Source organism: Eulemur rufifrons, chromosome 6 (genome assembly GCF_041146395.1).
Source record: "Eulemur rufifrons isolate Redbay chromosome 6, OSU_ERuf_1, whole genome shotgun sequence".
Classification (NCBI taxonomy): Eukaryota; Metazoa; Chordata; class Mammalia; order Primates; family Lemuridae; genus Eulemur; species Eulemur rufifrons.
The window spans coordinates 62,334,401-62,348,167 of NC_090988.1; the positions used below are offsets into that span (position 1 = coordinate 62,334,401).

The 13,767-nt window shown below is 33.6% G+C and overlaps 1 protein-coding gene across 4 annotated transcripts in view; it reads left to right on the top strand.

The window, feature by feature from the left end:
* Nucleotides 1-13,767, top strand: part of USP47 (ubiquitin specific peptidase 47) — a 109,403-nt gene that overhangs the window by 35,465 nt on the left and 60,171 nt on the right. For all 4 annotated transcript variants that reach the window (XM_069471168.1, XM_069471169.1, XM_069471172.1 and 1 more), the window contains 5 exons: nt 3,243-3,356; nt 4,470-4,608; nt 8,773-8,869; nt 12,849-12,994; nt 13,400-13,479. In XM_069471168.1, the coding sequence (XP_069327269.1) occupies nt 3,243-3,356; nt 4,470-4,608; nt 8,773-8,869; nt 12,849-12,994; nt 13,400-13,479 (576 nt within the window). The remainder of the gene's footprint in view (nt 1-3,242; nt 3,357-4,469; nt 4,609-8,772; nt 8,870-12,848; nt 12,995-13,399; nt 13,480-13,767) is intronic.

Consider the following 13,767-nt stretch of genomic DNA (forward strand, 5'->3'; position numbering starts at 1 on the left):
CATAAGAAGGAAAACAGAGGAGAGGCCAAACTGATCAGAATGCCTTTTCCTTCTTGCTCACTCTAATGGTTCCCTAGTCTCTATCTCTTGACCTTAGTCTGGAGTTCCCTACCACCTTTATGTCTATGATAGTCTTGTCCTATACCTGCTTTGGGCTATGGTTTCCTCTAGTTTTATTTTTCCATAGATCTGATCTTGTCTGCTTTCTATCTTGTAATTTCTCAGAATTTCTGGTTTGCTAAGGGCACTGTTTGTTTTCTTGCACTGTTGTAAGATTTTTCTTAAAAAACTATTTTTTGACATTTCATGGAGTTTGGGGGAGGATTATTGGTAGACATGTCCTTAGGTCACCATTTGGCCTAAACCTGTATTAATTTTTACTGTGAAAATAAATAATTGCAATCACTAAATAAATTTCTAGTACCCTTGATAGACATCTTCCCTTTGGCTTCTTTTATAAAGGAACTAATCCCATTCATGAGGGCTCTGCCTCAAGACCTAATCACCTCTTATGGCCCCACCTCTTATTATTATCATGTTGAAGATTAGGTTTCAACATATGCATTTTGAGGGGACATAAACATTCAGACCATAGTAGAAGCATTGATCACTTTTGCATGGGAGAGTGGTAAAAGAGACTATTGAGTTGGATCTTATCTGCACTATTGGAATAGTATTCTAAATAGTCTTTTTTGTTTCCCATCTTTCAATCCACATTCACCCTGTATACTACTGTTAGAATAATCTTCAGTCATCTTTAGTCAAGCACTCATGTCACCTTCTAGTTCAGAAACCTTCAATCACACTCACTGCCCACTGATTAAAAATCAGTTTCTCTAGGTTAACATTCAAGACAAGCTACAATTGGTCCTTTAAGTCTTTGTACTCTTAACTCCCAAATATTGTACTAATTTATTTTCTTATACAAATTTCCATATTTTTCCATCTCCATGTTTTTGCTTATGTAACCTCTTTCTGTCCTATGCCATTGCTGCTCTAAGTTTTCCAGGAAAATACCTCTAATGGCAAATGAAATTGAATGTGTATGCCCATGGTACTTGAAGGGTACATTTTTTAATTGGCTCCACAGAAGAATCCAAGATGTTTGATGTTGCCTGATTTGCCTTTGAAATCATGATATTTTACTTTCTATTCCATAATATATTTGTGGTTTTTAAAAAAAATATAGAACTAATGTTTTAAATTAGTTAAAATTTTCCCTCTGAAGTTAACCAGTAAAATTGGTAATCCAACAAGGCATAGAAAGATAAACAATATTTAATCTGAAATTTTGAGTGCTTTCTGGCACATTGCCATGTAGCTTCTAATGTTTTCTCTTTTTCAGTTTAAAGAATAGTTCTATATACTGTGCTATGTGTCTTACCAAGTCCTATTTATCTTTTACCTAAGAAGGCTTACATGATATTTCCTTATGACACTTTAAAAGTAATTTCTTTCTCTTTGGCCTCCTATGTCCTTTTGTTCTGCCATGCCACTTATCATAGTTTCTTCATGTTGTTATTCATTTGTGTCTTTCCATTTGGTTGACTATAAGTGTTTTGATGGCAGGAACCTCATAGTATTAATTTTGTATCCTCCATAGACATTCATCCTATGTACCCAAAAAACATTTGTTAAATCATCTTCCACAATAGCTTCAAATAGCTCTATGTCAGGATTACTTATTTCTCTCTTCAGCTGTGACTGTTCTCAAGTACTCCATTTATGTATTTTTATTTGCTTACTATACATTTCTACAAGTATGCCTGCTTTGACCTGCTCATTGCACAATGCTACATGGATGTTCTTCTGGAAACCAAGCGCATGTAGTTACTTACCACCTTGTACACACACAGACATTTATTGAGGTAAACTACCCTTTGTATTCCAGCTATATCTTCTAATCTTCCATGTCCTACCGGTAAATTTTTGGGACCCAGCAATACCTTTCCTCCTTCCATGTAGCTTTACTTAGCTTTAGGTTTTCTATGTCCTGTTTTTCTCGTAGATTTCTAGATGTGAGCCAAAGTTAAGAGATCATATAAGTTTGCTAATTTATTTACTTAAAACTCTTTCTTTTGCACTTACTATTAATATGTTCCTAGTATTGTTCTAAATTCTATACAAATATAATCCTATTTAATTATTATAACTACCCTATGAAATAGAGGTGAAGAAACTTAGTCATGGAGTAGTGAAGTAATTGCTCACAGTCACAGAGATAATAAGTAGCAGAATCTCTTTCAGTTAACTTTTTTTGTCCTTAATACCTGTCTTTTATACAATGTTAATTTCTGAAGAAATAAAGACATTTCTATAAAGTGCGTCTTTTTAAGGAGATAACACCCATATCTGTGAAACATTAAAAACATTTCTCAATGTAACAAGATGGTTTTAAAACAGAAGAATAGGATGTTTACCCCTATTCCCTCAATTTTCCCACAGTGGTCTGGAGTGTGGGTGAGTAGGACTTGGACATACAGAGTTCCATTTCTCATCCACCAACTAGAGTGTGTCAGAATGGTGGCTGGGGTTAAAATTGTCCTACCATAGGAAAGAGTTGGGTGAAGACTGTTGAATCTTAGATGTTTAGTTTTCAAAGGAATGATCACTTCAGTTTCCCCTGGAATCCTCTGGATCCTGGCAGTAGATGTGAAATGGGTATCATTTACTGGGACAAGCTTTTCCTTAAGGGGGCCTTTTGAAGCCTCTATTACTTTAGTTACATTTTTGTCCCATTGTATAATTATACTACATAATTATTTTGGTTGGGTTGCTTAGTCTGTTGCTTATCTGGGAATTCTTATATTCATATATCAAAACATGATTTTATAGTTTTTAGTTATATAAAATTATCTTTAGTTAATTTTCTTGAAAATCCATTAAATATACTGTGTACATTTTAGAGAACATGGAAATAGCAATGTTTATAGATTCTTTTTTTGTTTGTAATACTTTAACGTTACTTAACCTTTACCTTTTCTCTATCCAGTTTTTTAGATGTTGGGGAATGTGAGCTTCTGGGATACCTGTCAGTGTTTGCACTGTCACTCCCTGGGCTTAGCTATCCCAGTTCATGAGTAGATGAGTTAATTCCAAGCCTAGATGAACAGACCTTTACCAGATCATTATTGAAAAAATACCGTTTAAATGTAGATATGTATCAATTTACATATTTATTTGATTTTATTATTATAATTAAAGTTTTTCATAAGCTGAGATATTATGTTTTATGTCCATAGGCTCCACTGGATCATACCAGTGACAAGTCTCTTCTTGATGCTAATTTTGAGCCAGGAAAGAAGAACTTTCTGCATTTAACAGATAAAGATGGTGAACAACCTCAAATACTACTGGTAAGCTGTTTAGAAGGCCCTTTATTCATAATTTTTGTGCACTATCACCTACTACTTGGGAATTCAATTTTCCAAAGGCAAGAGGAGAGATATATTTTGTAATTTGCATAATAAATTATTTTTCCATTTTGTGTTGTTTTGTCATAAGTGTGTATAATGTGGTTACAGCAGACATCCATAGCACCATTATTTGTACATATAGTCTGTTGCCACATTGGGTTTGATATGGGCTTCCATCTTCAAGACTGCTGCCACACTAAGCATGAGGCTTGGTCTAGGTATAAGTTAGAACCCCACAAAGACATTTCCCATGTTTCAGAGGCCTTTTCTTCCTGCACTTGCTTTTGAGAACCCTTCTCTTCAATGATACTTCACTCAGGAAAAATTGTTCTATTTGATGCTTTTCATTTAGAAATCTATTGTGAATCAAAATACCTCTCTGGACAGTAGACAGTAATTAAACACAGTGCCTCCATACTGAAGCAATACCAGAATATGTTCTCTGACCTTCCTTAATCTCATCATTTATTGTTATAACATTATAAGAGAGTTTGGATTAGTCTGCATGACATTGAAATTTAGAATAGCTATTCATTTAGGGAACTCTGGATTCACAATCTAGGGATTCATGTTTTAAAATGCATAGTAATTATTCTTTAGCTCTGTCCTAATTGCTTATTCTGTTTGCATGCCCTTTAATCCTTTCAGTATCTTCCTCATTAATAGGAAGTTTCTTGTTGGAGACAGTAGGAAACTCCATCCTATCCAACAATTATTGAATATCCCCTACCTGTCTGAATGATAGATTCTGTCATCGAGGAGTACAATGGTATTTTTGATGTATAAGCACCAAAAGTCTTTTCTTGTGTAAAGAAAATTTAGAAAGTAAACACTGTGGAACGGGATATGAGAATTTCTCCAAAGTGTTTTATATCAGACATTTTTCAAACCTTTGATAGGAAATGGTGAGAGTGTACATCCCTTTGAATGCCTTGGTGGTAACAGTGATAGTAATGCCACATCTTTTTTTATTCATTGCCTCAGCAATTAGTATGTCTTTATTCATTGTTTCAGCAACATTTGTAATTAAATATTGATTATGCTGCATTTTAGGAGGATTCCGGTTCTGTGGATGACAGTGTTCATGACAGGTTTATAGGTCCACTTCCAAGAGAAGGTTCTGTGGGCTCTACCAGTGATTATGTCAGCCAAAGCTACTCCTATTCATCTATTTTGAATAAATCAGAAACTGGTAAGATTTATTGGTGTTGTTATATTTTCATAAAGTCACAGGGCATTAGACCCATAATAATCTTAGTGATTTCAAGGCTAATCCTCTTATTTTATGGATAAGAAAACTGAGACCCAAAGCAAGATCACTAGCTAGCAGCAACAACAAAGTTAGAATAAGAATGTGATTTACCTTTCTCTCAACCCATTATTGTTTTTACTATGTTGTTACTGCTCCTATTTAATAATAACATGAAAAAATTTAATATTGTATTTTGAAGGAAGAATTTTCTTTTTAAGAATTTTCCATTTTGACTATAATCTTACATTTTTGAAGTTGACTTCCTCTGGAAAGGAAAGTTTCTATTATTTCCTTTTTAGATTAGAACAGACTATGGGGAATATGCTTCCATTTTGAAGTAGACATGCCCTGCTTATTTTATTGGGCTTGTTGTGTTATCTTTTAGTTTAATCTAATCATGTATTTGCCATGAACCATATTATTTTAAAATTTCTGTTAAAACTTTTTTCGAACATAAGCCTAGATTTTTGAATTTTTTCGATTTATTGAGCTAGTGAAATTGCTTTATTTATGCAAAGGTTTATTCATTTATATATAAGATTGGTTAATTGCCTAAAGAATATAATCTAGGTACGTTTACATATCATTTCATCTTAGAACACACCTTTGTAGTAGATAGTATTCTCATGTTAAGTGAAGTGGAAACTGGTTTGTAAAGAAGCCTTTGATTGCACATTTAGTTAATGGTATTTCACGCTAAGTATAGCTTTAGAACCTTTACTTTTAGAACTTCAAAACAGGTGATTTCAAATATTACATTACAAATATCCAGTATAAAAAGAACACTATAGAGTTACATTGTAGACATTGTTACTATATTTTGTTAATTAGAACCGAAAATAATTTCCTTATAGCTAATCATTGTGCAGGTTTAAAGGTTTATTTGTTCTGGAAATAACAGTAAAAGTTAGTCATGTTTGAATCTTAGAATCATTTATATAAATAGAACTTTTTGCAACAACCATAAAAGAGAATGCAAAATTACCTTCCATTTTAGGTCATGGGAGATAATAAAACTGTTTCCCACTACACTGTCTAGAGTAGTGATTTCAGATTTTTATGTCTTTAAAAATTATTTGAGGGTACTTGTTTAAAAATGTAGGTTCCAAAGCATTGCTTCTCAAACTGCTGATGTAGTTGCTCTGTAGTAGGTTGGAAGAAACTGTATTTTGTTTTACATAAGTATCCGAGATTATTCTGAGATAGTTGAAACACTTTGAGAAAGTTCCAGATTTAACAAATCAGAATTCTTGATATATTTGCTGTGTATTTGGTCCTTTATGCAACAGATGTTTACAGAACTCTACTTTGTGCTCTGTATGAGGCTCAAATGCCTATGGCTGTCTGATGCCTGTAAATTCGTTGAGACTAAGACATGCTTTAAAAAAATCCTTCTTTGATTTTACAAATGTAATACATGTCATTGTCATACTGTAGAATGAAAAAAGTGAAAATCATTGACATTACTACTAGGAGAAACCATGTCTAGTGATTTTGCTTATTTTTATTTTATCTTTCCTCCATATATATACTTTTAAGAAAATGGGGAATCATGCTCTAAGCAGATTTTTAATCTATATTTTGCACTTAATACTATACGAGGAGCATTTTTAATGTTATTAAATAGTATTTTAAGAGAGGATTTTAAATGGCTGAAAAATAGTGTTTTCATTGTATAGGTTTAGGCATTTAAACTGTCTCTGGTTATTACTGATGTTATGATGAAAATTCTTGTACATAAGTTTTTATTTTCATCTCTGATTATTTTCTTAGGTTAAAAGTTCCCAGGAATTGAATTACTGAGTTGATGTTTATTAAAAAAAATTTTTTAGAAGCCTTTGGTGTACATTGCCATGTAGTCATAGTCTTTATTCCCAATTATACCCTTCTACTTCACTTCTTTCCCTACCTTCAGTGTTCTGGGGTACTGTCTTTCTGAAATAAAATAGTCTGTAAGCATCCAAAGGGGTTGTGGTTCAAAAATTGTTTTGTTAGTCACTACTGAATTTGCATTTTCCTTAAATTATTGTAAATTTTGGCACCATGTACAAAATGTTTTCATTGGAAAATGCTCTCATCATTTTAACTTTGGGCTGTAAAAAGACATTTCTCAATAACACAGTGGGTTTGGGGACTTAACATATTCTTTCCTGTTTTTCTTTCCTACCACCTCCCTCTGGTAGCCAGCCACTGTTGATAGGACATGGTGGCTGGGGGATGAATTTTGATGGATCAGGAGTGGATTGAAGGCTGATGTTGGACTCGCAATGATTAGAAACTTTAGGTCCATGATACCTGTCTTTGGCCAGTTTCTTTAACATTCCTTTTATTTTATCTACCCCAAGAGTTGGCCTGTTTGATTCTACTTCATTTGGCCTGTTTGATTTCTCCTTCCTTACCTGTTGGTTCTGTTTAGGATTTCTTTCTGCACATGCCCTCTAGGATGGCATATATTCTCACATTCTCCTCTCTTACTGGCTTATACTAACAATATTGATTCATAACTATTTCAGATACAGAATCTGCTTGATAATAGCGGTATTTTGAAGTTTGTTGATTTAGACAATGCATAATGACAAACATTTCTTTAACTCATTAGCATTTTTATTAGTATAACTAAAATCATCATACTTTTGGAAATTAATAGTACACTTATGTGAGACATTGTTCATTCTGTTTAAATGTGGTGCTAAATCAAGCACAAAAGATCATAGGGGTCTACATGATTTTTATTGCTAATAGCAAAATAAAGAGCAATGGCAAAAATTAATTATTATTAGTCCCTCATTCCCTCAAACAACCCCCCCCACCCCCACTTTTTAAGACCAGGGAAGGGAAACAAGGTCACAAATAGGTGATGCATGATTGGTTTGTAGGTATACAGAGGACAATAGTAGTAATATTTACCTTTTAAGGCTCCAAGTAGATTAGTTGTCTCTGACTGTTGAGGAATTGGGATAAGGAAAAGAAGGGAAATCCCAAGCAGCCTCAGCTGAGAAGAAGGTATAAAACAACCTGGTCTCCTGGCCAAAGTGCTGTTGTTAGTGGGGAAAAGACTGTTCATACGAACTAATGTGCTTTTCATTAATGATCAGGGTAGATATCATACAAATTTATGTTACTTGTAAGTCATATACACTGCTGTGTCATGCACCTGCTGCTGTCCTAGGTAGCAGGGAGAGAAATATCAGACTGCTATTGAAGTCTAATGGGGAAGACATATAAGTAAATAGGTAATTACAGAACAGTGAGATAAAGGCTCTGCTATGGATTAAGGACAGGATACTATGAGAACAACTCAGGCAGGGAGTAGTCAGGAGTTGAAGCAGTTTAGAATTATATCACAATGTAGAATAAAATATATAAACACATGCACATAGTATTCTTAAAATAAAGATCAAAAAATAAGAAATCAAAGCTTGAACAAAGTGAAAAGCAGATAGCTAAAGTATTATACTTGGTCTCTTCTTGAAATCACACAAGTCCATATGATATGGATCCAGATCACTCTTGCATAACATGCTGATCTATACAATTGCATACATGATGGGCTTATTAAAATAGAGGAAGTCACTCTGCATTACTTAGAGTCTCAGCTTTTATGAGTTTGCATACAGTGAATTTATTTTTTATGTTATTTATTTTTAGTAGAAACTGGTTTATAGGGTTTGATGACAGGGATAACTGGGTCAGTACAGTCTGAGTGTACACACAGTTGGGTGTGTGTGATATCTAAAATGAATACGTTTATATTTTTCCATTTTAGTCCTCAACTTTTAGATTTGGGGGGAAAAGTTTATACCAGTAAGACATAGTATGTTAAATATATTACTCTTAAAATTTTATTAGATGTTATATGAAAATCTCTGGACATATCTATAACAAGATATACTGACATATTCTGTGAAACAAGGTTTGCATGTAAAGTGTGCATATTAGAAAAGGGATCTTTCTTAGGTGCTATTGAAGAAAATTGAAATAATTTCCAACTGAGTAACGTTAACCTCTGAATCTTTACTATGTGCTAAATTCTCACTGTATTCTTTTTTGTTATTTTTTTAATCTAAATGCTGATTAACGTGTATTCGTATTTTCTCTTTAAAGGATACGTGGGATTAGTAAACCAGGCAATGACTTGCTATTTGAATAGCCTTTTGCAAACACTTTTTATGACTCCTGAATTTAGGAATGCATTATATAAGTGAGTATTCAAAAACATTCCCTAAATAAAGTTGATTTAAGAATAAAAATATAGGTTTTAACTAATAAAATTTAATTTGCTTCTTGCACTTGTAAAGTTTGGGGCATTTTTCACTTCATAAGATGCAACTTCTTATATAAGAACAAGGATCTTATGAGAGACAGGTATGTGAAAAATGTGTGGGGAGAGAGAATTAGAAGTGCACAGACAGTAAAAGGATACAATTGATAAGATTTACATATGGGGTAAATTTAAACTTTCCTCACTTAATAGCACCATTATGAAGAAATAAATGTTACCTGCTTTTGAGAGAATTTGAATACATAATCCATACTGTTGTTTCCCTCCAGTGTAAGAATCCAAAGTTATTTTTTTAAACTTGTAAACTTTGTTTCTAATTAAAATATATGTACAGCGTGTGTGTGTGTGTGTGTGTGTGTGTGTGTGTTTTTCTAAAAGACTCTATATACATCAGATACTTTAGAATGCTCTATGGAGGGAGTCCATATTTAAATAAACCCTAAAGGCAGACATCTGAATTTACTTGTAAAAATTGACATGTTTTTTATTCAGTTAAGTATTTATCGCCCAGTAGTGTTTAGATGCCAAGTACTTAGTGGATAGAGAGGGAGTTAGAAATAAGATCTTTTACAGATCTTTCCACAATAACAATATGTTTATGTATGAAATAGTTTAAATAACACTTAAGGACAGCTAAATGCCCTGAGAGTTTAGAGAGAAGGGAGATTATTGAAATTTGGAGAAGTGGCTTAGTGAAGAAAGTAGGTCATGAAGCTAGATATCGTTTGGCCAGATTGAGAAAAAGAGAGAACACTGCAGACAAGAGGACTTTCAAAAGCAAAAGTGAGTAATAGTGTTACCTAAGTATTAGTTATTATTTGTTTGTATCAGGCATTGTTCTGAGCATTTATATGTAGACTCACTTTATTCTCACAGTAATTATGAATTATGTACTATTATTATCCCAATTTTACAAAGGAGGTAACTGAAGGCAGAGAGGATAGGTAAGTACTTTGCCCGAAGACACTGCTAGAAGTGACACCCAGTAGATGCCAGAATCCAATACCCTCTTCTGCTTGTACTGTAGTTGATACCAAAAAGTACAGTGTGTTACAGGGGCCTCCAGGGGTCAGCATAACCAGAGTTTTGTCAGAGTACTAGAAGATGAAGTTAATAAATGGAGTCTGGAGCCTGCCCTCAAGCTAGAATAGACCGAATAGTCCAGGATGATATGCCAGCTTTGGTGAGAGTTATGTAGAAATGGGTATTCCAGGACCTTGTTTAACCATAAGTTCTAATACTGTGAAAATGGTCTGTAGATTTATAGCACTGTCGAGAAAATTAAGAGCATAGCCAGGGATAGTCATTCAGCATACATATATTGAGTACTTGCTGTGTGCCAAGCATTCTTTTAGGTATAGGAATTACAGTGGTGAATAAGACAAAGCCCTTCATTTAGAGCTTCATTAGGAAAATGTATATAAATAAGCCCATTTCACACAGTCATGTACGCCAAGTAGAAAAGAAAGAGTAATGTGGAATGAATAACTGTCAGGAGGTAGGGTAGGGTCAGGTCAGAGCTTCAGGTCAGTAGTCAGGAAGGGCCTCTCTGAGGGCATACCATGTGACTAGACTTCACAGGAACTAGCCCTGCAAAGATCTTGGGGAAGAGCATTCAAGGCATAAGAAGCTGCAAGTGCAAAGGCATTTGAGGAACAAAAGAAACCCTTTGTGAATGGAACCCAGTGAGTGAAAAGGAGGATTTAGACATGAGGTCAAAGAGGAGGGCTAAATGCCTTGAGATTGAGGGAATAAAATTTATATAGCAGGTGGGGAAACAAAGCCTGAGAGCACTGATGATGTTTCTTAATGTAGAACTAAGGACCCCACTGAGTATGCACAGAGTATCACTAGAGTAGCACTAGCGTGAAAGGATAGAGTTTTGTTTGTTTATTTTCTTCACTTGTTGTATAGTAGCCAGTGTAGAATCTATCACTTTGATTCAGAGGCATGTAATTATGTGTCAAATACATTGTTTTAGGAAAGTTTACGTAGTGCAGTGTACGGGATTGATTCGAAGAATAGAGAACCCTGGAGGAATCTGTGATTAAAACCAGGCATGGATAGATTAGAGTCAGAATGATGATGATGGTAGCAGTGATTACGATATTTCAGATTGAAAACTGACAGGATATAGTGACCAGTTTTATTTAGGAGTAAAGGAAAGAATCAAATACAGCACCAGAGTTTCTAACTTAAGTGACTGGAGTAACAGCAAGTAAAGGACAGGTGAGAATGCAGTTTTATATTACAGTAATTTCTCCCCACTAGTGAATTTCCCTTGCAAGAAATTTGAGCATTCTCTATTTTAACTTCGGAGTTCCCTCACAGCTGAGAAAATTTTAGATCCCATAATGTCAACTATAAGTACCTTCTGTTAGGATAACCAGAAAAAAAAAAAAAAAGCTGGGGATTCGGTCTAGAAGAGGGGAATGTTAGAGCAGATATCAGGTATCAGGTAGAGGTGTTTGCAGGGAAGCCTTGAGAAGAAAAAAGTGAAATGTATTCCGTTGACATCTGTGAGGCAGAAGGGAGCTCCAGGATGTAAAAAGAGGGGAAGGATCATAGAGCTGTGACTTCTCTCTCTTTTTTTGTAATTAGTTGATTTGTTTTTTTCCCATCTATTTTTTATTTGTATATACTCATGGGGGTACCAGTACAATTTTGTTACATTGCTGTATTTCACTGTGGTGAAGTCAGTGAGTTGTGACTTCTAAGTCCTAAAATAGGGAAAGTAGTGAACACTTTAATAGAGGGCTGTACCCAAAAGGAGAAAAAAAAGCATTTCACTATGTTTGTAAACTGCAATTGAGAAAAATTAATGCTCAAGCCTCCTTTTGAAGCTAAAAAGTGAGATGGAAATTAATAATAGAGTGATCTTATCGCTAACTTAAGATATAGAATATCATTAATATTGTCCTTATTTTGTCTTTGGTGTTTAATTTATTAAATATAGAATTATTTTAAGAACTTCTGTGGGTACTTTACCAACTTTAGTCTGCCAATCTTATTTTTTCCGTGAGATCTTAATGTCTTCAGTTGGGAATTCACTTGCTATTGAGACAGTTCCTGTAGCTAGATTTAGACTACTGTTTTTCATAAATTTGTGAGGGTAAAAATACCTGGATTATTTTGCTGACTTACTTATATTCCCTTTTAAAAACTTATGGAAAATTTCAGACATTCAAAAAGAGAGAAATAGTATGAGTCTCTCTGTACCTATCATTCAGCTTTGAATATTATCAACTCATAATCAGTCTTTTTTGCATATAATCCTCTACTCTTATTGTTTGGAAGCCTGCCCCCATAATAACATCTGTAAACTGTTTCTCAGGTCAGTGCTAAAATTACCGTCATTGCCTCATTTAACAATTTATTCAAATCAGGATCCAAATAAGATCTGTACATTGCAATTAATTGCTAAAATTCTTAGTCTATTTAATCTGTTTCTAATCCCCTTCCATCTTTTCTCTGAAAATACATACATTGAAAACTGATACCATTTGTCGTATAGTTTTCAACAGTTTCAGTTTTGATGGTTGAATGCCATAGTGTCATTTAATATTATTTTTCTGTTCCCTGTATTTTTTCATGAATTAATAATTAGGACAGGAGTCTTGATCAGATTTAGGTTCCACAGTTACTTTTAAATGAGCTTTGCTTTTCATTCTTGAGAACTGTTGCCTTATGCCTTTTCTTGTTAAAGTCTAAAGTTCTTCTGAATTTATGAATTAGACAAAGACTAATGTTTCCTTAGATGTTATTAGTTTCAGTTAATACTCAAACTCTGTATAGCTCCCAGAATTAAAATCTTATATTATTATGATTCTGATATTAATTATGCTTTTAAAGAATAAGATTATCTTATAAATAATTTTTGAACATTTCATTTTAATAGGTGGGAATTTGAAGAATCTGAAGAAGATCCAGTGACAAGTATCCCATATCAACTTCAAAGGCTTTTTGTTTTGTTACAAACCAGCAAAAAGAGAGCAATTGAAACCACAGATGTTACAAGGAGCTTTGGATGGGATAGTAGTGAGGGTACTAATTCTCTTGTAATGATAAGTGTTTCTAATATTCAAAGGAATTCTGGGGGATAATAATATTACAAACACAAACATTAACAACTTAATTATCTTTTTCTTAAACCTTTCATTGCAAGTTTGTTGTCTTAGATTTTTCTAACACATTTCTTAACTCTACAATGAAAAATAACAAAAATGACAAATATTGTAGCACTGTGAAGCATATACTATTTATAGAATGCTGAGATCTCATTATTCTTTGAGATGGCCTTTTCGTGACTATAATGTATATTTTTGTGTTCTTTTTAAATTTAGCATTAAAGTAGACTTCATATTTCTGCCTATTTGCTTTTAAATACAAATTAATGTTTCATTACACTAGATTTATTGCTATTTTTAATGAAATTTTATCTTAAAATAGCGTGGCAGCAGCATGATGTACAAGAACTGTGCAGAGTCATGTTTGATGCTTTGGAACAGAAATGGAAGCAAACAGAACAGGTAATTCATATCTCTCAAATTGAGGGAACTATTTTCTAATAAATCATTCATGACCTTAAAGTGACTTTTATTCTGTTGAAATGTTTTAAAACTTGGGCATTAGTCCAATGGTTAAAATACTGAATGGGGAATTAAAAGTATTGGGTTCTCATTTGTCCATTAACTGAGTCATAAACTCATTAACGCCCCCAGGTCTCAGTTTTCTCATCTTTAAGGGAGTTGGGCTGTATGATCTGGAAGGTCTCTTTTAGCTCTAAAAATTACATAATTCATATTTCATATAAATAT